We start from the raw sequence: 25,986 nt of genomic DNA, 5'->3' as shown, positions 1-25,986 counted from the left end.
CTGTTGCCAACCATTCAACATCAAACCTCAATAGCACAAAAGTAGCTATAGATAATATATACAAATGAGCATGGTCGTGTTTCAATCAACGTATTTATGGCCCTGACCAGTTTGGCGCAGTGGCTAGAGCGTCGGCCTGTGGACTGAAGAGTCCCAGGTTCAATTCCGGTCAAGGGCATGTACCTTGACTGCGGGCACGTCCCTGGTGGGGGGTGCGCAGGAGGCAGCTGATTAATGTTTCTAGCTCTCTATCCCTCTCCCTTCCTCTCTGTAAAAAAATCAATAAAATATATATATTTTTTAAAAAAACTATTTATGGACACTGAAATTTGAATAATTTTTATATCAAAGAAATTTTAAGCCATTTAAAAATGTAAAGACAGATCATTCTTAGCGTACAGAACATTCAACAGGCAGTGAGCTATGAGCCACGTTTGGCTCATGGGCTGTAGTTTGCCAGCCCATGGCTTAGAACTAAGTGAAACAAAATGGACAGGGGAGGTCAACTGAAGAGACAGATGAGCCTTGTGGTGGGGAACTCACCAAAGTGCAGACTTGGTCAGGAAGCCCTTACTCCCTGAAGCTGCTGGCATTTGGTTGAATATTTTGTAGCAGTCTTAGGCTGGCTGCTTTAAGACATGAAGTATGGGGAAAATGGGGATAATGAAATCTCTTAAAGTCCTCATGAAATTTGATTGACACTCCATTAGGTATCCCATTTCTATACTGATGCTTTAGTTGAGAAAACAAACAGGAGACCCAATAAAACCGATCTAGTGCCTGGCCTTCTACATGCTGCCTTCACCATTCACTGAAGAAAACAGGATCGGTGACAGAGGCATTGGTAACTTCCAATCTTAGATTTTATGACAAAATCATTTAAAAAATGAGAAATGCAATGTTGGATGTATTGAAAATATTTTATAATTGTCTAGAATCCTAGCCTTCTAGTACAGGAAAAAAATTATTCGATGGAACACTTCAGTATTTTTTAAACAATGTAAAGACATGTTTGACTTGGGGATGGCAGTAAGATGTTAACAAATATAAACGTAAGCTTCCTCACATTTTCCACAGAGCAACTAAACAATAAAAACATTTCAAGGAATAGATGACATACCTCAAATGCGAAATTCCAAAGTCAAATAGGTCACTTACATTAAGAGATTTACCAAAACTGTTTGCAAATTAAAAGACAACAAAAGGTCACAAAAAGCCTATTTCTTTCATAGTGTTTTGTCTGGTTCTTTAAGCAGATAAACAAGGAATGGTCAAAACGGCCTGAACTGTCCTCCGGTAATCATTAATCCCACTATTTGTAGTTTTGTTGTCCAAGGACAAAAGCTCCATGCCACCAACTTCTGCTGTCACTTTCCAGAGTAAGGAAGAGGTTGCTGTTGTTTTTTAATCCTTTTTCCAGTTTTCGCTATCTGTGAGCAATCAGGTAGCAGATAAAATGTCATAAAATAAAGTATTCCATGATCCAACCAGAAATGCCACCCCTCTTCCCAACTCCTCTGCCTTGAAAGAGGAACATATTTACAAATTCTCATTTTATTCTCCTGAGATATTTTGCATGATTCAGTATAAAACATACAGGTGATACAAAGTCCAAAGGCCTGTTGAGTTTACGGAATAAACACATGAAGATTAAGTCACATGATTTAACATTGTGGGGAGAAACCATGATTTCATTTACTTTCAAATGAGATAGGTTACGAGTGCGTGATGTCAAAGCTTAAAAGTCATCACCAAACGATGCTAAGGATTATTGCAAGAGATTACGCAGGGAGAAATCTGTGCAAATTCATCTTCTTAACTCAGTATCAGATGGTGGAAAAAGAATTTCTTTCAAGTCTTGTTTATAGTCAGGAAAATAAATTTGGAAAACTGAACAAGTAGACATCTGCCCCCTCTTTATGATTAAATAACAATGCCAATGAAGAAGATTCCAAAGAAAAACTGAGATGAAAAAATCCAAATAAAAGCCAACATTGCTATTAAGAGTTTTCCTTTAATGTGCTACGAGATATCTTGATTGTATATTTTCCAAAGTACTTTTCCAGCCTCAACTCCCAACCCTTCCAAAAGATTTCCTCAGTCTTTCAAATAAAAGATGCTGGATTATAGTTCTGTCCACCTTCTCTTTTTGAAAGCTATTTAACAGCCATACATTCTTTTCTAATAAGGAAAAACACTTACAAATATCAGAAACCCAGATTTAAAACATTTGCATTAATTTTGAACTGAATCAGCCTTTGTGGGTTTAAGAAAGGCAACAGTTTGAACTCACAACTTGGTGACAAGCATGGTTCTGCTGAGGGAAGGGACAAAGGAGAGTGAGCGCTGCATTTCTCCATTGGTCCCAAAGTGCTAATTTCACAAAGGGACACATCAAAAGCAAACATGCAATGGTGGTTTTAAAACTTTTACTGCAATATAACAAGGAAGTAAACAGTAATTAGACACCTACCAATTTTCCCCAAACAAACCAAAAAAATGTAAACAGGAAATAAGTCTGCCTATACTTGTACAGCTTCTCAAATCATGTCAGAAGGGTCTCACATTCACTGATCAAGAGATTTTAAAATAGCAGTATTTTCACTTTAAGAAAAGGTTCCCCTTCTTCTTCACCCCAACCCAAGTATTTAACATGAAAGAATGGGCTTTCTTGACATTAATTTTATACTTATTTGGAGCAGCAACAATAACCATCAATTATTTGGCATCTCTTCGCAGTTGTTCCAAATCTGTTTCAATTTCATAAAGCCATTATCCAGTGTTGCCATGAAATAGAGACTGTAGATTCTAGGTAGCAAAGATTCTTTCTGAAACCAATGTTAAGTCAAAGAAATATAAAGCAGGGCATTACACTAAATTTCTGGATCTAGTACACTAAAAAGAGTGAAACCTAGGAAGTTACCTACTGTTTTATACAAGAGATAGAGACCTGCAAAAGCTGCTTTTTGGTTGTCTATTTTACACACTGTGTGGATCTGCAGCATCTGCTAATTGAAGCAGACATGCATTGTATTTATCCTAGATCCCTCCCTCCCACCCCCAACAATCTACTACCTTATACAGGTATTGTGGATATGAGCCCAAGTCATCCCAGACAATCCAGTGAACAAAGTTAGTGTAATGCACTGGTGTGAAGTGTGAAATTAAAAAAAAAAAAAAAAAAAAAGTCCCTTTCAATCTTCATCAAAGTTTTGCTGTAGAAGAAAATTGGCAGCCAAGTTCTCATTCTTCTCACAAGCAAAGTATGCTTGTATCACAAGTCCTTCAGGAAATCCTAATGCCTTTAACTGGAAGAAAAGAAAGAAAACGTATCATTCCAGCACAGCACTATTGTAAAAGACATAAAAGCTCTTGAGAATTCTACATGAATCCATCCCTATCCAGCCCAACGGATCAAATGGAACTTACACCCTTTCCTTTAACAACCACCTACAAAATTATTTGTTCCTAGTTAAAGCTATTCGACTAACAGATACTTTACTAACAACTACAGGCATTAACACTAAAAATTAGCTGCTTAACTATGGCGATTTAAACATAAGAAATTTGTAAATTAAATGGCTTTTAGTATTTGAGGGGTGACGATATGGATGAGAACAAATGGAAATAAGTTTAACTACTTCACCTAATTATTTGTAAAGAAAGTCATATCCTTCATTAGGGTCAAATATCATTCTCAATCTCCTTGCCTTATGAAACACTCCATACTAGAAAAAGGGGTGATCAATTATTAGTAATATTACATAATATTTCTGAGATAAAGACATATGGTGTTCTATTCTTATCTGCTTAATTTTTAGAGCATTATAAGTGGTGACACTTTCGTTTTCCTAATCTATTAGAAATCACTTGTAACTCAGTAATCACTGCTTTAACAGCCCTGAAAAACTAAGGTCAATGATCTCATTCACTAGATACTGTAAGTTTGTCAGCCAATGTTAAGAACCTTCTTCTAAACTGCCCCAATCAAGAAATGACCTTAAAAAACTGGGCACAAGTCCCAGTTCAGCATGAATATTCATCTGTGGAAGGAGAAGAACTTTAAATGATTTTGTTACCTAGATCTTATTCAGATTAAAGATGGGCTAGCTGAAATAAAAGGTAGAGAGGGCAACAATCCAACTATAAGCTTCTATAAGATACACACTTTAGATTCAAAGACACAAATATACTGAAAGGAAAAGGATGAAAAAAGACATATACAATGCACAGTTACAAAAATGGAGCTGAAGTGGCTATATTAATATCAGACAAAATAGACTTTAAGATAAAAATTGCTACTAATAACAAAGGACATTTTAGTATGATAAAACATCAGAAATACTTCATTATACACATATATAAGCAAGTTCCAAAATTCATGAAACAAAAACTGACGGAATTGAAGGGACAGAGAAACAATTCAACAATAGTTGGAGACTTCAATATCCCCACGTTCAATAATGGATGCACCAACTAAAAAGAGGATAAAAAAGCAAACCGAGGACTTACCAACACAATAAACCAACTAGACCTAATGGACACTTACAGAACATTTAACACCAGAAGATTGCACGTTTCTCAAGTACACATGAACATTCTCCACAAAGACCATGTTAGGTCATAAAAGAAACCTCAGTGAATTTTAAAGGATTAAAATCATACAAAATGTGCTCTGACCACGATGGAATAAACTTAGAAATCAATAGTGGAAGGAAATTTGAAAAATTCATAAACATGTAGAAATTAAAACAAATCCCAAATAACCAATGGATCAAAAAAGAAATCACAAAGGAAATTGGAAAATACTTTTTAACTCTCCTTTCCTCTCTGTGAAATAAAAAAATATTTAAAAAAGGAAGAAATTAATTTCAAAGCAAGCAGAGAAATAATAAAGATCACTGAGAAAATAAATAAAATGGAAACTTACAAAAACAACAGAGAGACTTAACAAATCCAAAAGTTAGTGTGTGTTTTTTCTTTAGATCAACAATACTGACAAAACTTTAGCTGACAGGGAAAAAAAAGAAATCTGAGGATTAAAATTACCAAAATCAAAAATGTGAAAACATTTCTATTTTTTATAGAAAGAAAAACTATTAATAAGGAAATATTATGAACAAATTAGATAACAGATTAAAATAGACAATTCCTAGAAAGACAACAGAAAAAACAACAACAAAAACACAACCACCAAAATTGGCTCAAGAAGAAACAGGAAATCCAAACAGGCCTGTAACAAGTAAAGAGATTTAGTGAGTAATTTCCCAAAAAGAAAAGCTGGGCCCAGATTACTTTACTAGTGAATTCTATCAACCATTTAAAGAAAAATTAACACCAATTTTTCATAAACTCTTCTAAAGAGATGATAAGGGAACATTTCCCAAATTCATTTAATTACACTGATACCAAAACCAGACATAGACACAAGAAAACTATAGACCGATATTTTGTATGTAGATCCAGAAATACTCAACAAAGTACTAGCAGACTAACTCTAGCAACATAAAAAAGGGTTGTACACCATAACTGAGTGGGATTTATCCCAGAAATACAAGGTTGCTCCAACATACAAAAATCAACCAACATAATAAAGCATATTAACAGGAAAAGGAACAAAATTACACGATGATCTTAATAAACACACAAAAAGCATTTGGCAGAATCCAACACCATTTTGTGATAAAAATACACAACAAACTAGGAGTAGAAGGAAACTTCTTCAACCCAATAAAAGGAATTTAATAAAACCCATAGCTAACATCATACTTAATAATGAAAGACTGAAATGTTTTCCCTAAAGATGCAGATTAAGACAAGCAATGTTGGGTCTCCTCACTTCTCTTCAACAATGCACAGGAGGCTCTAGATAGAGCAACTAGTCATACAAAACAAATAAATAATGCAGCTATATTAGAAAAGAAGTAAAATCATGGCTACTTGCAAGTGATATCTTTCATACAGAAAATCCTACGGAACACACCCAAATGATCAGAATTAATACATGAGTTCAGGAAAGTTGGGAGATATAAAATTAAATAAATTGTCTTTCTATATAACTAGCAGTGAATAATTCAAAAATGAAATTAAGAAAATACACTTATAATAGCATCACAAACAATAAAAATACTTAGGAATAAGTTTAATACAAAAAGTACAAACTGAAGACTATAGAACATTTCTGAAAGATATAGAAAATCTAATAATAAATGGAAAGAAATCCCATGTTCATGGCTTGCTAAGACTTAATACTACTAACATGGCAATACTCCTCAAACTGATCTACACAAAAACACAGTATCTATCATAATCCCAGCAAGTTTTGGGGGAGAGGGAGAGAGGGAAGGCACAGAAATGAACAACTTGACCCTAAAATTGATATGGAAATCTTAAGAAATACAAAATTGGAGCACTCACACTTCCTGATTTCAAAACTTACTACAAAGCAACAGAGTAAGTAATCAAGACAGTGAGGCCCTGGTTGGTGTGGCTCAGTTGACTGGAACACCGTCTGCACACTGAAGGGTCATGGGTTTGATCCCCAGTAGTGTGCATATGGCACACAACCGTTCAATGTTTCTTTCTCTCTCTAACAATTAGTACAAACATATCCTCAGGTGAGGATTAAAAAAAGAGAAAGAGTAAGGTACTAACAGAATAAACATATAGATCAATGGAACAGAACTGAGAGCCCAGAAATAAACCCTCACATTTATTATCAATTAATGTTAATAAGAATGCCAAGACAACTTAATGAGGAAAGAGCAGTATTTTTAATAAATGGTGCTGGGGCAACTGGATAGTCAGATGCAAAAAAATGTAGCTAGCTACCATAAACAAAAATAACTCAAAATGGGTCACAAATCTCGACAAGTATAAACTCTTCAGAAAAAAGACAAAAGTAAATCTTTTAACTTTGTATTAGGAATGCTCTCTTAGTATGAATTAAAAGCACAAGCAACAAGAGAAAATTTCTCCAACACAGAAATAAAGAACTGATAACCCTAACCTCAAAAAAAAGTTGCTATGGAACAACTGAGGCAGGTGTCATTTACTCAGAGGGGAAAATATCAGCCCAATATATAAAGTATCTTTTAGGAAATACCTAATTATAAACTTTAAACACTTGATATGTTTGTATCATAAACAAGGACAAATTACTTTCCAGATGATTTTCCAAGTTAAAATGCACTATATTGAATTTCCATCTCAGAACACCTTGTGAAACAGGCAAGTACTAGGATTCCTTATTTATAAATGTTAACAATGGGGCCAGAGAATGAATGACTAGTCATAGTATCATAAAAACCAGGTTATTACAGTGCCATGACCTACACTGGTCACCCTAGTAAGATGAGAAGAGATTCAGGATAGCAGGGTCTGATATTTACTGTATGCCATTTTTTATAAAATATATATATATATATATATATAATCTCCCTTAGATTTTAGTAAAGGTAGTGAAGTTAAGAAATCTGAAATATAAATCTAAAAATGAATCATCTTAATTGGGCACATTCCTAAAGATCATTTTCTGCCTGAATTTTAAAACATCAATGAAATTTTTAGTTTCTTAATATATTTACAACTATTTCATGCTAAAATGGTACTCATTGCTGGTCCCTGGGCTTCACCAAAGACAAGGTGGGAGAGCAGGCCTGAGAAGTCTGTCTTTCCTGCAATCCCCGCCAGGGGCAATGCTCTATTCCGCTCTAAAAGAACTCCACCTGTGATGGAAATAGATCAGTGCTATTCAATGTAGTGGCCACTAGCCCCGTGTGAACCCTGAGCATTGGAAAGGTGACTGTTTTGTCTGAAGAACTGAATTGTTAGTTTTACTTAAACTCACCCTTTCTATAGCTTCTTTTTCCTGAGGCGTTACTTGAATGTAGTTCATGTGACCACTTCCAGCTTCTGCAATTCCTCCACTGCCTCCTCCACCCCCTCCTCCTCCTCCTTGACCACCAGCTTCTTGAACTGGTTCATTTAACATCTGAATAAAATGCTCCTGGTGTTGGCTAATTTGCTGTGATTTGAAGGACAGAAAAAAATAATACATTGATATAAAGCATCTTCAGGAAAAAAAGAATTCTAAATACAAATAAGAGAGAAGCTATAACTTTTGCAACTGTAGTATTTTAGATTGATTCTAGATTATTACGTTTTTATGGGGATATGATGATTCCTTGCACATTATTAAAGAAGCTCAGTTCTTTTGAGTGAGATAAACAGTGAAGAATTCAGAGAATTCAAATTCTCTTTCATAAATGTATGCTGTCAAAAAATAAAAGCAATACTAAAAAACCACTTGCTGACGGTAAGAGGAAAGAGAACTTACATATATCTTCCACACTAGCAAGCAGTACAACGATGTACCAAACTCAAATACTTTGTGACCTAAGCATTAATTAAGCCCCAAGTATGTTTCCTAAGGGCGGAGCTCTACTAATAAGCGTGGGAAAAAAGACAAATTAAAAGGTTTCTTTGCTGAAGAGTTTCTCAGATTTTTTAATAAGGTGTTTCCCAAATTTATTATTTGAGCAACTAAAGTTAACCCAACCTCCATCCCCCAACTCTTTTTCTAGTACATCTATCTATGCAGCATATTCTACTGAAAGTAGCTTAGAATGGTTTAGAGTTGGTGGAGGGGAAGGGGGTGTTGATGGTCTTTTTCAAAAAGGGATACATAGTCACCTGCAGTAATTGAGGATTTTCTCGACCTATCTGTTGTAGCAATGCTGGAAGCAGGGAAGGATTCTGTTGAATAATTTGTCTCATCTGTTGAAACTGAGGTTGATTCCGTAAAAATTCAAGGGGATGTCCTAAAATACACATAAAACATTGTTAAACAAAAGTACTCATTACCTATACCAAGAATTGGTTCAAACATAATTTAGACAGAGACACTGAAAGGAACAAATAATACCGAGGACGTGTGCTTTGTATGCTCCCTATCAAAAATAAAAAGTACTAAAAGCTGTTCCTGTTGCTCAAAAGTTATTAAGAAAAATATATAGCAGGACTAAGAAAAAACCCCCCTAAACAATCTGAATTCCTGGGAAATTTGTAACAGGGGTGGACAAAAGTATGTTTACAATTGTTTGTATGGAAAAATACAAATTAATAATAATACAAGAATAAACTGTGGCCTAGATGGTTTGGCTCAGCGCAGAGCATCAGGGTTCCAAGTTTCGATTCCTGTCAAGGGCACATGCCCAGGTTGTGGGCTTGATCCCCAGTGGGAGGTATGCAGGAGGCAGCTGATCAATGATTCTCTCTTCTCATCGATGATTCTATCTCTCTCCCCCTCTTCCTTCCTCTCTGAAATCAACAAAAATTTATTTTTAAAAAGAATAAGAGTATATTTCATATACTCACACTGTAAACCTACTTTTGCCAACCCCTGTATTTAATAATTAAAAGTTAAGAAAGAGTTCAGGTTTGCAGATCAGATGGGAGTTTTATTAACACAAACTGAATTATTGTTGGAAGATTTTTTTACTGCCATCAAATTTTAAATATTTATAATCTATAAAAACTTGAGATAAGCCACAAGACAATCTAGTAATAATATTTAGAACTCTTTCGTCCAAGATCCCTTGATAATAATAAATATTAATAATGGCAAATAAGGTATAAGATCTAGAATTTGTGACTTTTGTGTGTGTGTGTGGGGGGGGGAGGGGATGGTATTTGTCTGGTTATGCTATACAAAATAAAGAATTGTTTTGAGGTTACTAATGAATAATGAGAATATTTTGTATGTTATTTCCTAAATTTTAATTCAAGACAATCATTCAAATTAAAGTGACCACATAACACAGATATTTATTCTTCTTTGTGTAAGATCAGTTTTATAGATGAAGAAAATGAGACTCAGAAACTAAGTTATTTAATAATTGCTGGTGAATGGACAGCACCCTCAATCTGAATCAAAGCCGTGCCTCCTCTTTCCATTCCCATGCTAATTCTCCAGAAATGACAAGTCTGTCCTGTCCTCTGGGAGACTGTACACAAAGTGCTTAGAAATTTTTATCAACCAGAACTGACTGCCATAATTAGAACTAGAATATGCATTAAAGAATGGCCTCTTCAAAATTAACAGTTTGAATACTTTCTCAATACACAGAAGAAAGAATGAAGGAGAACACTAATTCCTGGGCCTACCAAAGGCTCCAGGCCTTGCTTTGTAGTCAAACTTTTGGCAATGGAAATGTGAGTGTTGGCCAGTAGACACTTGAATTCAAGTTTGCTTTCACCTAGAGACACAAGATTTTAAACCTTTCGAGGTTTTAATTCCTTGGTTGTATAATAACCACCAAGCTACCACTGGTTTTGGAATTATACATACTCGATGACATTTATAAGGAGAGAAAGAGACATGGTGAGTAAACCATTCACAATGGTTTCAGAATATAACAAGGAATGCAAACTGGCAAATATCTCTTCCTTAGAATATGCTCTCTACCAAAATGGCAGCAATGATGCGGAATATAAGCAAGAATATCTTAGGCCCTAACCGGTTTGGCTCAGTGGATAGAGCATCGGCCTGAGGACTCAAGGGTCCCAGGTTTGATTCCGGTCAAGGGCATGTACCTTGGTTTTGGGCACATACCCAGCAGGGAGTGTGCAGGAGGCAGCTGATTGATGTTTCTCTCTCATCGATGTTTCTAACTCTCTATCCCTCTCCCTTCTTCTCTGTAAAAAATAATAATGATAATAATTAAATATATTATTTAATAAAAAGAACCTTAAGATTTATCCAAATGCTCTGGGAATAAACCTCACCTCAAAATACTTCAGATTAAATTATTTTACAGTACAATTTTAGAACCATTTCCTCCCCATCTAAAAGCTTCCACTTTACCTCCAGAGCTTGTTGTTGTAGTTGTTGCTGTCGTAGTTGCTGCAGCTACAGCCACTGAAGACTGAGGAGGCCCAGTAGTGGCTACCGGAGGGGGATCAACCACAGCCTGACTTTCTCTGTCTCCAGGAATTCCCTAAAATACAATTTCCAAGCTTTAAAATATTATACATACAGAGTAAGAGACTTACTAATATATTTAATATCCTTGTCTAATTTCCAAAAGCATCAAAGAACTGTATGCTTCAATTAAAAGTAAAGGCTTAAGCCCTAGCTAGGTAGCTCAGTTGGTTAGACTGTAGCGGTCGACAACCGGTGGCTCTCGGACCACTGGTGGTCCATGAGGTCCGAAAGGTTGGTGACCGCTGGGTTGGAGCATCGGATATCACAAGGTTGCAGGTTTAATCCCCAGTCAGGGCACATACAAGGAGCAATCAATAAATGCATATATAAATGGAATGACAAATCGATGTCTCTCTCACCCCCCCTTCCTCTCTATAAAAAAATAAAATAAAATAAAATAAATAAGTAAATGGGGGTGGGAGGGAGCAAAGGATCAAGATTTACCTGAAAACTACATATATTTAAATTAGGTTAGAAATGGCCTGAGTGTGGTGCGGAATAGCGGTCGCCAGCCTTTCGGACCTCACAGACCACCAGTGGTCTGTGGACCACTGGTTGGCAACCCCTGTGTAGAAGAACCTACATTTCTGTAATATAAGGCAGCAATGGCACTGTCCAACAGAACTTTCCATGATAATGGAAATATTTTCTATAGCTCTGCTGTCCAATAAAATACCCATTAGCCAGCCATATGTAGCTACTGAGAACTTGAAACGTAGTTGTTACTCCTCCACCCCATGGTGATTATCAATACGATTCCTCAATTCCAAACTAATTAATAAAATGAACTGCTAGCATTTTAAAGACTCTCATCAAGAGGACAATGGAAAAGAACATTCAAAAGATTAAATGATATGCTAAGAAAGGGTTTGGCAAATCTCACATGCAAATGAGTATGCAAATAACTGGTGGAAGCAGAGCATTTGTTGGCTCATGACTCTCCTGAGGAAACTACTATCTGAACAGGAGTTTCTAACAGAAGTATAAGCTGGAAAGAAAGGAATGGGTTAAACTGTGGGCTGCATTTCCCATAGTTAGTTTAGGATCATGAATGATATTTAGGGCAAATTAATACTTTGATGACACTTCAAAACACCAGACAATTCTAACATAAAATGCTAAGACTAAAAAACAAACAAACAAAAAAAACCTAATGTTATTCCAAAATTCTATGCTGTTACTTTAGTCTATGCCACATCTATAAAACTAACAGACATTGTCATAAAATATCAAGGGTTTCAGTCCATGCTCACAACAATCTATTTCTCAAAAACCTTTATGCTAGTAACAGACAATAACTTACTTGAAATTCCCTCAGTTGCTACCAACTAGAAACAAGCTAACAATTCAAATGTCAATAGAACCACGTAAGCAACATGATATGTTAAATTAAATGCACAACATTATGTCCGGTAACAGTGAATGAAAGGGGAAGATAGTGAATTAAAGATCTATTATCAAAAACTTTTCCTAATCTCTTGCAAAAATGTGTGATTCAACTTGTCCAGGTAAATCAGATTATCTGAATGTTTTAAGTGAAATCTCCTAATTTCTAAAATTTCTACATATTTATTTCATACAGTAATAAAAAATTATATAAGCAATTAATTAGGCTTCTAACAACTTGAAACTCCTGCTTTAAATAGTGCATCTAGGATTACATTGGCAGTAAAAAAAGCTACTAAAATGTTAGATTAGATTACATAAAAAAGAAATCTTCCTCTATATCCCCAAACACAACTATCAGCCTTTGAGGATGACATAATTGGGGTAGAATGATCTACTCCAAATGGATAGTTAACTTTACAACTCAGCCATTTAGTAACTAAAAATCCTTTCAAAATCTTTTAAAGAGGTCATTTTATCAACACAAAACATTAACATACTAAGAAAAAGCATGGTATAAATTATCTAGCATATATTATTATTCTCCTGTGAATTGTTACTGTTCCTTTAAATCTTTGTTTCTCTGAGATTTTGGTCTTAAACTAGAATGAAGAAGTAAAATGTTTCTCACCATTAAAAGATACTCCACTGCTCGGTCAGGGTTGTTGAAACTGGCTCTCAGGGCTGCAATTACTTGCTCTCGTTCATAGCCCATTGACATGATCTCAGTTACCATATTCTCGTAAGACTGACCTGTCACTACAAAAAGTTGAGAGCAAGGTCGGAGGAGGGAAAAGAAAGAAAATATTTAATGCCAAACACTCTCCATACTTCTTGAATGCATACAATGTTTAGGCACTAAAGTGCTAGGAATATAAAGATGAATAACAGTATGAACTACAATATGTATGTGCTATGTCAGTGGTCGGCAAACCGCGGCTCGCGAGCCACATGTGGCTCTTTGGCCCGAGTGTGGAACTTCCACAAAATACCGCGCCCGCACGTACAATGCGATTGAAACTTCGTGGCCCATGCACATAAGTCGGTTTTCCGCCTGGGCAAGTCTATTTTGAAGAAGTGGTGTTAGAAGAAGTGGGGGGTGTCAGTCGGTCGGAGGATGGGAGAAGCAGCGCAGGCAGGCCGAGGGATATGCGGGGGAGGAGCACGCGATTCATGCACGAGTTGAGTGAGCCAGTCAGTCAGGAGTACCCTAATTAAGTTAATAACAGTGTACCTACCTATTTAGTTTAAATTTAAAGAATGTGGCTCTCAAAAGAAATTTTAATCGTTGTACTGTTGATATTTGGCTCTGTTGACTAATGAGTTTGCCGACCACTGTGCTAGGTAAATAATGCCTCTCCACCCATGCCAATGCCCGGAACCTATGGATATGTTAGAGGACCTGTCAAAAGGGAAGAAAGGTTGCCTATCAGCTAAATAGGGAAATTAACTTGGATTATGTGAGTGGGCCCAACACAAGGGTCCTTAAAAATAGAAGGGAAGCAGATAAGAGGATCAGAGAAACAGATGTAAAGAAAAGGAGAGAAAGGCAGAATAAGAGATGCTATGCTGTTTTGATGATGATGAGCAAAGGGGCTATGAGCCAAGGAATGTGGGCAGCCTCTACAAGCTGAAAGGGCATAGAATAAATCCTCCCCTGGAGTTTCCAGAAAATAACGCAGCCCTGATTTTAGCCCCGTAATTTAGTCCTTTGGTTTTTGTCCAGTGAGCCCCATGTCAGACTTCTAACCTATAGTACTATAAAGTAATAATAAATCTGTTGTTTTATACCACTAAGTTTGTGGTAACTTATTACAGTAGCAATAGAAAACTAATATAATATGTTTGATAAGTACAATAAGAATATAGGGTATTAATGTAGCACAAATATAGGATAGAATTAGCAGATCACACAGGACAGCGACGTGACTTTGAAAATAAGAGGAGCATTTCAAGCAACTAGCTCTGCCATAAGTTCAGTTTTCCTTTGACACCTTTTATTATCAAAGCAGAGGGGGTAAGGAGGTTAAAAGCTAGAAAGTTAGAATTTCAAGCACCACAGAAAGCTGGTACAATAAATCAATCCCTATCATTCAGTATGTCACTTTTACCTCACTTAAGCCACCTTTTCTTCCACTCATGTTCTGGGTACCATTCCCTTTCTTGTCTCCTCAAAGAACGGGTCTTTCGGTTATTTTCTCTTGTCCATCTTCCACCCTTCTCTCTCCACTTAAATACCCTGACCAGAAGTTAACTATGCCCTTGAATGTCATTCTAAAAACAAAAACATGCCTCCCTTCATCATATCTCAATTCCTCTTTCAAGAACTGGTCCATTTGTCTGTTCTCTCCCATTCACAGCCATAGGTGCCTGCACATACTGTGTCCATTTCCTCACATTCCACTCACTCCTAAACCAATACCAACACATGACTTAGATTATCCCTCAGTATGTCCCATTATCTGTGATGTCCATTTCAATGAATAGCACCACTATCCATCCAAATACTTGAATCAAAAACCTCAGTGGTTTCAATTCCTTTTCCCCTGTTTTCACATCTAATCTATTAGCACATCTGGTAGGTCCCATTGTGGCAGGATAGTAAGAGGCTAGGAAAATCCCAGGGCAAGTGCAATGGGGAAACTGAGATAATAAAATTAAACAAGGCCAAACAGTTTGGGCAGCTTGTAGCCAGCTTGTGAATTGCAAGACCTTATTATACCTAACCAAGGACACTTGAGAGCAAATGGTTTATACACTCCTCCCTAACCAGAAAATACGAAGTTTAAGTCTTCCTGGCCTGGGAAAATAGAGAACAAAGACCCCATTAATGCCATTCGGGACAGCTGATAAGTCATGGTGCAGAGACACAAACACAAGCAGTCAGACTCTAGAGCCCCTACACCTAATCATGCTGTGTCTCTTAAAATTATGCTTCCTAATTAATCAAGTTGCATTTTGATACTTTTTAAATATTAAAAGTACAAAGGCTGCCCTAGCTGGTTTGGCTCAGTGGATAGAGCATTGGCCTGTGGACTGAAGGGTCCTGGGTTCGATTCTGGTCAAGGGCACATGCCTGGGTTGCAGACCCGATCCCTGGTAGGGGCATGTAGGAGGCAGCTGATCAATGATTTTCGGTCATCACTGATATTTCTATTTTTCTCCCTCTCCCTTCCTCTCTGAAATCAATAAAAGAAAAAAAGTACAAAGGCTAATGACTCATAAAAAAAATTAGGAACAATGGATAACACAAGACAAGAGCTAAAGTAGTAGTGATGGCCCAGCCAGGGTAGCTAAGTGGTTGGGCACATGCCCAGGCCCAGGTTGTGGGCTCGATCCCCAGTAGGGAATGTGCAGGAGGCAGTCAATCAATGATTCTCTCTCATCACTGATGTTACTCTCTCTCTCAAATCAATAACAATATACTTAATTAAAAATAAAAAGAAGTAATGATGAAGAACCTTTGGACTTATCTTCTAGGTCACTATGAGCTGTGAAATGAACTAACAATGACATTACTAGATTTACCTTTTAGAAAGTCCACTATGGCAGAGAACAGGCCAGTTAGAAGCAGATAATTCAAGAATATATCAGTAAGGAAAGGACATAAAGGAAGGCAAATAAACGGCAGCAGAGACTTTGGGAAGAAGAATCCTGGTCTCACTAGACCAAAAGGCAGAGGGCCAAGGATGTGGATGATTATACAAGCAAGGAAGGGAACAAAGAGGAATCAGATGGCAGAATAAAACATGAGTCAACTGGAAACTAAGGAGTTGGTGGAGATTATAGTTTTTCTAGTTGGGAGTTTAATGAAGGGAAAAACAAAATTGATTTTGATAGAATGGGTATGGAGAAAAGATGGAAAGACATTATTCAGTAGGTAAAATTAAAAGTTGGAATAAAAAGGCATTTCCACTGCAAGTACAATATAAGCAACAAGATATACTAGTAAATGGGAACCTACAAGGCTATAAGCTGAAATAAAGTCTAGAAGAGAATAAAGATGAAGTGTCAGACAGATTTTAGTAACATTTAATACCCATTTCAAAGACATTTTATAATACACAGGTCAAGCTTTTTTAAACTGATAAGAACAGATACTACACTTGATCTTAGCCAAAAGGCCGAGAAGCGATAGCTTTTTTAAAATAACATTTAAAGTTCATCTGGAAAATAAAATGTATGTGCTTTAAGGAAAAAAGTATACTTGACTCTAACAGTACAATTTAAAGGATTCAATGTATACTTCTGACAACATGAATGGATCTAGAATGTATTGTGCTAAGTGAAATAGGTTGAACAGAAAAAGATAAATTCCATATGATTTCACTTAGATATGAAATCTGAAAAACAAAATAAAAGAACAAGCAAGACAGAAACAAGCTCTTAGATCCAGAGAATAAATGGATGGTTGTCTGATGGGATGGGGATTAAAGGGTTGGGTCAAAAGGTGAAGGAATTAAGAAGTACAATTGGCAGTTACAAAATAGTCATGGGGATGTGAGTGGACATCCTATATAATAAAAGTGTAATGTGCTAAGTGACCGTTCATTCGACCATTCCACCAGTCACTATGACACCCACTGACCACCAGGGGGCAGGGATCAGGCCGAAACCAGCAGTCCGACATCCCGAGGGATATAGTAGTGAGTGAAGTGGGAGGTGGCCAGGGAGGAGCTGGAGTGGGCCCCACGCTGCTCCCGCTCATCCCCTGCCCCTCCCCATCCTGGCCCTGCTGCTGTGGGAGTGCACTGACCACTAGGGGGCAGCTCCTGCATTTAGCGTCTGCACCCTGGTGGTCAGTGCGCTTCACAGCAACTGTCAAATGGTCACTTAGGTGGGTACAAGACTTACTGGGGGGAGATCACTTTGTAAATTATATAAATGTCTAGCGACTATGCTGTACACCTGAAACTAACATAATATTGAATGTCAAATCTAACTGAAAAATTTAAAAACAAGCCATCTTGAAAAAAAAGGAGTCAATGTATGAAACATTAATTTACAAAGCTATTAGTAACTATAATTAAATTATCTAAATCAACTATTTAGCAACTTGATTATAAGCATCCATAACAAACACATTACCATGATCCAGAGAAATAAAAATTAAACCTCTTCCCTATCTCTTATATGGTTACTTACAATGTAGATACTTACCAAGTGCACTTGTTGCATCTTCAAAAAGATTTGACCGAGAAGAATCTCCTGATGTACTGTAAAAGGTTTTAGAAAATCATATCAGAAAGTATGTAAAATTTTTATTAAAGTTTAGTAACTGTCTAATTTGTAGAGATTCTTTGATTTTTAATTAAACTTAAAAGTCTGGCTAAACCCTAAAGCTTTATCCATAACGTGTATGGCTTGGAAGAACTTTCAATCTTAATACTCATTCTGTTTTGCAAATCCATCATTTTAAATGTCCAAAGATTTAAAATAACATCCTCACAGATAGCTTACTATTTAAGGAATACAAAAAAAGATAATGAACAACTATTTCATGAAAGAATTTACATAAGAAGTTAAATAATCTGTAAGTCAAATCACAGTAGAAATACCAAAAGAAGTACATGATAACTAGCACATATAGGAACTACATTAAGCTAGAAAGACCTGGAAAAGTCTTTACGTAGCGGAATTTAGTTAGCTCTTAAAGGTAAGTTTTGAACACAAAAACTGGAAAAAGAAGGCATCTAACTAAGTCAAGGAACACGGCACAGCATAACCAAAAAATGCAGAAGAGAGTTAAATCCAAGTTGTAACTGAAAGTAAACCAGTTTAAAGGGACTAAGTTTCTGTTGGGCAATTGCTGATGAGTCTGAAAAACAAAGTAGACAAAAAAAAAAAAAAAAGAAGATTATGAAAGACCATGAAGAGTAGGCTGAAGAAAAATAAACCTAAGTTTACAAAAGCGGTAAAGGTAGCAGTTAGCAGTTTAGATTAAAACATACAGATAAGACGACACACACTTATGCCTCTGTCCCAATTTTAAAAACAAACACAATATACTTCAGCTCTGTATGTAGCATAACAAAAGTAAGGGAACTACTTAAGTTTGAATTCAACTTTCTAAGCCTTGGTTTATCAATACAATGAGGTCAACAATAGTATCTATATATCCCAAAATGTTGTGTACAAGGTTATTGCTGGTAAAGTGCTTAGCAGAGTGCCTGGGATGGTAATACCCAATAAGATTATTATAATTCTTTGGTATAATTTCTAAAGTATCTTCATTCACTAGACAGTGAAACTAACGTAGAAGGCAAAATTTCCCAAAGAAATATATACCCAGAAACTAATTCTTCTGCACAAAACCCCTGCCCAGAGACAACCACCACTACCAGTTTTTATAAAATAATCACTTGTGTCCTCTTTTGTATGTGTTTTCATTTAACTTAACAATTATTCTATGTCAGCAAAACCACAACTATGGCAGGTTTTTCCAACAGATGCAGTATTCCATTTACTTGACCAAATCCAGCTTTTATTAAGGAATTTTTAGTTTGGCTGCCAACATTTAAATTCTTTCTGTAGTCAAATTTATTAATTGCTCCCCCTTTATGACTTTTTAAGGTTATTTTTATTTTTCCTATGTTCTCTTCCAGTTTATGGTTTCACCTTTACATTCAATCTTTATCCATCTAATTTATTTTTGTGAATGTAAGGTCTGTAATCCACCCTCCAGAAGACTAGGCATTTATTCCAACAGCCTTTTTCCCACAGTCGTCTGAAATTACATCTTTATGGTATATTAAATCCCTATGTATTTTAGTCTGTTTCAAGACAACTATTTCACTGAGCAGTCTTTTTAGTAAGAGCCATTCTAAATTGTTGTAATTGTTACTGTACATAATACATTTTACTATCTGGTAGGGTTAGCTTCCTTCACTATTGTTCTTTTACAGAATAATGTGTGCTGCCCTGGCTGGTTTTGCTCAATGGCTAGCACATCAGCAGGCCAATGGGTCCCGGGCCCTGGTCGGAGATTGTGTAGGAGGCAACCAATTGATGTGTTTCTCCGTCTTTCCCTCTCTCTAAAAGTCAATGGAAAAATATCCTTGGGTGAAGATTTAAATAAACAATTTTTTAAAAAGGAATAATGTGTGCTATTTTTTTGCACATTGTTCCATTTTTTTTTAAATATTTTTATTGATTTCAGAGAGGAAGGGAGAGAGAGAGATGCAAACATCAATGATGAGAGAGAATCACCGATTGGCTGCCTCCCACCACTGAAGATCGAGCTGCTACCAGAGCATGGGCGCTGACCAGGAATCGAACTGTGACCTCCTGGTTCATAGGTCAATATCACTGAGCAACACCAGTCAGGCTGCACATAGTTTTAAAATTTATTTTAAAACAATATAGTTAAGATTGAGGTATCATTTAACCACCTTTTTTCATTCTTGACTTCGCCTCACCACTTCTTTCCTCCCTATCCGCAGAGGAAACCACTTATCTGTCAGTCAATGTATTATCTCTTTGGTTCTGTTTTTCTACACATTAATATGCACTCCCATAGAAATACATAATGTCATTTGTGGCTTATGTTTGGTTAATGGTTATTATCTGTATTATTTTGCAATCTGCTTTTATATTTGAAACCATATTCATTTAATACAAATATATATTGCATATTTTCACTGACCGTGGTACTGGATATCAGAGCTTCCCAAACTTTAGGAAGCCTAAGAATTCACCAGGCTTGGTAAAATACTGACTTCTGGGCCCATCCTCCAGATAATTTTGATTTAGAGATCTGAGGTGAAGCCTAAGAATTAAACTTAAACAAACTCCCAGTGATGCCGATGCTGCCTACTGACCGCTGCATTTTGAGTAGCGCTGTTCTCTAATATGAACAGGTCACAAATCAAGTCATCTCCTTACTAATGAATATTTAGTGTGGTCAAATTTGTCCTCAATTAAAAACAATACAGTTCTTGTGCACAAGTGCAGTTTCTCTAAGTCAGCTATCAACCTTATTAGAGAATGAATTAAGAGTGGAATTTGCATTTTAATAGTTTTTGAAGAACAAAGCTGACCTAAGAAACAAATTTCTATTAATAAAATGTCAGGTCAGTGGTGATGAAAAAACTTTCTTATACCCTTCAAATTCATACCAGAATACCTCCTGAGAATCCTCGCACTAAGTTTTGTGCTTCACAGGTCCACTGAATGTTTTACGGCACAGATGAAGGGACTAAAGCACAGCTGAGTAGCCTGATTTCTGAGCTCCTCTCACTCTTCCCCTTCCTGTATCATCCTTCTCTGAGCTGCGTAATTTGGGGAAATACGAGTAAATTGCTGCAGTTTTCCATTGTGACTGGTTCTGATTCCAAGGACTCTAGCAACTGCCATTGAGGTCCTGAGTTGCACTAAAGCCACAAAACAGAAACAGCTCCAAAGACCACACTGGACATACTATTCGTGCAAGTTATTTCTAATATGTCAAGCTATAACATATTATTATTTTATAGTTCTTCTTTTTGGTCATTTGTATTTCCAAACTTTTCTACACAAAATAAATAATGACTCTGATCCTCTTTCCTTTTCCCTCTGGAAAAATAAAGCAGAGCATATAAAAATTTGGAATATGGAAAGTTAGACAGAAGTGATACCGTTTTTATCAGAGTTCAAAGTTTAGAAAAAGCTTAACATAGTAAAAAGTTAATTTGGACAGAATAAAAATAAATACATGCATGAAGACCTTGTTATGAACATATTTTAAGATACAATTTTCTAGCAACCCTCACCTGTCAGTTGATGTCGGGCTAGTAGCCACTGGTGTTTCTGCTGACTGTTCTACAGGGTTCTCCTGTTTTGTGGCACTAACAGGTGCAGGTTCAGAAGATGCTGTTGCTGATGCTGGAGTGATAGATGTAGGTGTGGGAGTAGGAGTAGGAGTAGGAGTGGGAGTGGGAGTGGGAGTGGGAGTAGGAGTAGGAGTAGGAGTAAGAGTGGGAGTGGGAGTAGGAGTGGGAGCCAAAGCAGGGGTGGGGGTTGGGACCTGAGCCACAGCTGGTGCTGTGGAGGAACTAACTGTGGTAGTGGTGGTAAGATTTGATTGCTGCGTCGTTGTTGGTGCTGGTGTTGTCACTGCTTTGGGCTAAACATATTAAAAAGCAAAACAATGAATGGTGATAAAATACAACATTATTACCTGATCTCTAATTAGACTGTATTGTTACAGAATGCTACAAACTCAATACTAATAACAAACGTGTAACTTGAAAATAACTTTGTAAAGTGACCTAATAGTCAACATTAAGACTCTGAATCACTATGTTACTCTTTCAAAGCTCTTGACAGCATATATATTATCTTAACTATCACTCTCAATTAGCTTTAGCCAACAGTTTCAGCCTTTATATTAAGTTAATATGAAAAAAAAAAGTCAGTATTAAAACGGACAGGTATAAGTACAAAGAGGTTAACATAACTTCTGAGATCTGTATGTAGTTAAACAGAAAATGAAGGCCAGCCCAGACAGCATGGCTCCGTGGTTGAGCACTGATCTATGAACCAGGAGGTCATGGTTCGATTCCTGGTCAGGGCACATGCCTAGTTTGTGGGCTTGATCCCCAGTGTGGGGCCATGCAGGAGGCAGCCAATGAATGATTTTCTCTCATCATAGATGTTTCTATCTCTATCTCCCTCTCCCTCTCCCTCTCCCTTCCTCTCTGAAACCAATAAAAATATATTTAAAAGAGAAAAAAATAGAGAAAAACAAAGGCCAAATAAAGTTATATAACCACATGTTCCGAACTTTCTGAACTAGAAACAGAGCCATGATGATTCCCACAAAACAAAAAGCAATTATATGTGGGTAGAAATCATACTGTTACAAGTCTTTTTATTCTCCTAAAGGCCTATCAATGTTCACTACCTATTTTGCTCATAACTTTCCTAATGACAAAAGGTAACTGTTTTAATGGAAGATGGTAAAATTCAACACAATTTGCTTCAAGTATAAAACAACAAATTGTAAAGCAATTAGCTGACTTATGTCTTGTTCAATTTGAGCCAGTACAGAGTGCATTAGAAAAAAGGTGTCTAGGGGAATCTTGGAGGGAAAGAGAGGGAGGGTGGTAATCAACCAAGGTCCTTGTATGCATATATGCATGGCCCACAGACACAGATGAGGCCATGCATATATGGGGTGGTGAGGGCCTAGGGCAGGGAGTGGGCTAGAGGGGGGTCAATGAGGGGAAAAGAAGGAATATGTAATACTTTCAACAATAAAGAATTATTTTTTAAAAAAGTAGCTAGTGCAAAATAGGAAACTTGAAAAAATAGTAATAGCATTCATCACCTCCTTTTCCTATTCTAAGAGTCTTGTATTTTGCTCTGTAACTTTTTAAACTGCCGATTTAACATTGCAGATCATTCATGTTCTAAAACTCCAATCTAGATTAAAATGTAGTTTAAATAAATGCATTTTGGCCATTTAATATTTCCCTTAAGACCATTTGTTATCACTACAATGTTTTTACATACCATGCCCTCAAGGTCAGTATTGCCACAAACAGCAATTTAAGCTTCCTTCTAAACTAAACAGTACCAAACCAACCTTCCGGAAGCTTTTCTGCTTACTTTTTACTTTAATTGCTTTTTCCTGTCTCTTCTTGGTAATGAGATCATTTCTCATTGCTTCCATAATGCCTAATTATATCAGTCTTTGCCTTCTCATAGCTAGCCTCTACTATTAACTTGAAAATAAAGCAAACACAAATGTCATTGGAATCCTATGTAAAACTAGAGGCCCGGTGCACACAATTTGTGCACGGTGGGGTGGTGGAGGGGGATTGAGGGTGTTCCTCAGCCCAGCCTGCACTCTCTCACAATCTGTGACATCACTCTTGCAATCCAAGACCACTGGCTCCTAACAACTGGCCTGCTTAATCACCCCTAACCACTTGCCTGCCTGCCTGATACCCCTAACCGCCTCTGCCTGATTGCCCCTAACCACTCTGCCTGCCTGCCTAATCACCCCTAACAGCCTCTGCCTTGGCCCCCATGGCTTCATCCATAAGGTCATTCAGCAGTCTGGTATAATTAGCATATTACGCTTTTGTTATCCTATACTAGAAGCCCTATGCACAAAATTCGTGCAAGAGTAGGCCCTAGCAGCCCCGGCTGTGTTTGGAAGGACTTCCGATAGTCGTTCTGCTGTTCGGTTGATTTGCATATTACACTTTTATTATTATCCTATCTAATAAAAGAGAAACATGCAAATTGATCATAACCCCGACACCCTTCCCATTGGCTAATAAGCAGGATATGCTAATGAACTGCCAACCAAGATGGCAGCCGGCAGCCAGGCAGCTGAAGCGAACAGGTGGCTTGCTTGCTCCAGTGACGGAGGAAGCCAACGCTCCTGGCCTGCCGCTGCCGGCCTCTGAGCTGCACTCTAAGAAACAATGTTGCAATTATAGAAGCTAAACAAGCTCCAGAGACCTGCTTTCAGCCCTCAGAGCTGGAGCCAGCTCTCAGATCCAGTGACAGCCATAGAAGGTAAATAAATCCCAGAATAAATAAAAAAGAAAAAAAGGAGAGGCTGGGAGCTTAAGTTTCCCTCCAGCCTGAAAACGGCTCTCAGGCCCTCACCCAGACAGGCCAGGTACCCCAGTGGGGACCCCCACCCTGAAGGGGGTGTGACCAGCTGCAAACAGCCTTCAGCCCGTCAACCAGGCTGGCCAGGCACCCCAGTGGGGACCCCCACCCTGAAGGGGGTGTGACCAGCTGCAAACAGCCTTTAGCCCATCATCCAGGCTGGCCAGGCACCCAAGCAGGACCCCCACCCTGATCCGGGGCACTTTCAGGGCAAACTAGCCGGTCCCCACCCATGCACCAGGCCTCTATCCTATACCACAGGCAGGGCGGGACAGCGCGAGCTGCCATCCGGGCCCTACGTGCAGCCCTGGGCTGTGAGGCATAAGCCCCGCCCCCAGCTGGGACCCCTGTGTGCCACCTGAGCCCCAAGCCAGGACCCTATGACTATTGGAGAGCAGGAAAGTGCCGCTGGGCCCTGGGTTGCTGTGGTGATCCAGCCATCGGTAAGTAGAAAAGTGCGGCCTGTAGACAGCCCCCAGCTGCGCCTGATCTGGGAGCAGGAAAGCAAGCCTGGTCTTAGGGCAGCCCCCAGCTGGGCCTGATCCGGGAGCAGGAAAGCAAGCCTGGCCTGCGGGCAGCCCCCAGCTGCGCCTTCTCCCCGGTCTCCATGGTGATCCGGGAGCAAGAAAGCAAGCCTGGCCTGCAGCCAGCCTCCAGCTGGGCCTGCTCCCCAGTCGCCATGGGGATCCGGAAGCAGGAGAGCAAGCCCGGCCTGCAGGCAGCTCCAAGCTGGGCCTGCTCCCCAGTTGCTATGGAGACCTCGGAGCGGGAAAGCCCGGCCTGTGGGCAGCCCCCAGCTGGGCCTGCTCCCCGGTCGCCATGGCAATCCGGGAGCAGGAAAGCCCAGCTTGCAAGCAGCACCCCCATCCTGGCCATAGCTCAAGGGAGAGTACAACATGCAGTGGAGGCCAGGAGCCTGAGAGATCAACACAGAGGGGCTCCTGCTCTAAGCCTCCATGGTGTGGCTGGGGGCAGGCCCCCAGCAGACACACACACACACACACACACACACCCACAATTCCTGCTCTGAGCCTCCAATGTGGATGGGGGCAGACCCCCAGTGGGGACGGACACACACACACACGGCAACTGCTTCGAGTCTATGTGGCGCAGCTGGGGGCAGGCCCTAGCAGGCAGGCAGACAGACACACACACACACACACACACACACACACACACGACGCCTGCTCCAAGCCTCTGCTGCCAGACTGTGGCCATCAGTAGGACATCCACTGAGGGCTCCTCGACTGTGAGAGGGGCAGGCTGGGCTGAGGGAACCCCACGCCCTAGTGCACGAATTTTGTGCACTGGGCCTCTAGTAGATAATAAAAGGCCAGAGGCGTCATGACCGAAACGACCAGAGATCAGACCACCATGGCCCCTTGCAGGCTGGCCACACCCCCAAGCAAGTGGTTAGGGGCAATCAGGCAGGCAGATAGAGTGGTTAGGGGTGATCAGGTAGGCAGACAGGCCCTCGCAGGGCTAGCCCTGACCCCCAGCAAAGAAAGAGGGAGGTCCAGGCCAGCCAAGCCATTGCACCCCATTCTGTCGCCTGCAGAGGGAGGCCACTGGTGGCAGGGAAGGGGGGGCAGCAGTGCACAGATGGCAAGCAATGGCAGCGGTGGGGGTGGGGATGGGGCCAGCTGTCTGCAGCCTGGGGAAGGAAAGCCCCAATAGGCCCTGATCTCAGGCCAGGCCTACGGACCCTATCTGAGGGGTCCCAGATTGTGAGAGGGACCCCGCCGAGTGCACGAATTTTCATGCACCGGGCCTCTAATTATAGATAAGAACAGACTAGGCTCCAAGCAGCTATTCTTCAAATGCATGCATGTATTCTGAACCTATCCTGCTAACCCTTAATTATATTCTAATAGTGAAGGTTACTATAATACTAACGGTAATAAGACTGATAACGAATACATATCCAATGTGTTCCCACCACAATTTCCATATGGACTATGTATGATAAAACTAGGTGAGATAATGGAATATTATTCAGCCCT

The 25,986-nt window shown here is 38.8% G+C and overlaps 1 protein-coding gene across 1 annotated transcript in view; it reads right to left on the bottom strand.

The window, feature by feature from the left end:
• Positions 1 to 906: 906 nt before the first annotated feature.
• The window catches only part of RAD23B (RAD23 homolog B, nucleotide excision repair protein), a 44,795-nt gene continuing 19,715 nt past the window's right edge, over positions 907 to 25,986 (bottom strand). The window contains exons 4-10 of the mRNA XM_081104062.1: positions 21,124 to 21,476; positions 17,534 to 17,589; positions 13,005 to 13,132; positions 10,868 to 11,000; positions 8,695 to 8,822; positions 7,850 to 8,026; positions 907 to 3,308 (exon numbers count right to left, since the gene is read on the bottom strand). Coding sequence (XP_080960188.1) covers positions 3,195 to 3,308; positions 7,850 to 8,026; positions 8,695 to 8,822; positions 10,868 to 11,000; positions 13,005 to 13,132; positions 17,534 to 17,589; positions 21,124 to 21,476 — 1,089 coding nt within the window. The 3' untranslated portion in view covers positions 907 to 3,194. The remainder of the gene's footprint in view (positions 3,309 to 7,849; positions 8,027 to 8,694; positions 8,823 to 10,867; positions 11,001 to 13,004; positions 13,133 to 17,533; positions 17,590 to 21,123; positions 21,477 to 25,986) is intronic.

Source organism: Myotis nattereri, assembly GCF_964212035.1.
Source record: "Myotis nattereri genome assembly, chromosome: 12".
Lineage (NCBI taxonomy): Eukaryota > Metazoa > Chordata > Mammalia > Chiroptera > Vespertilionidae > Myotis > Myotis nattereri.
This window is presented reverse-complemented; position numbering and strand designations above follow the sequence as displayed.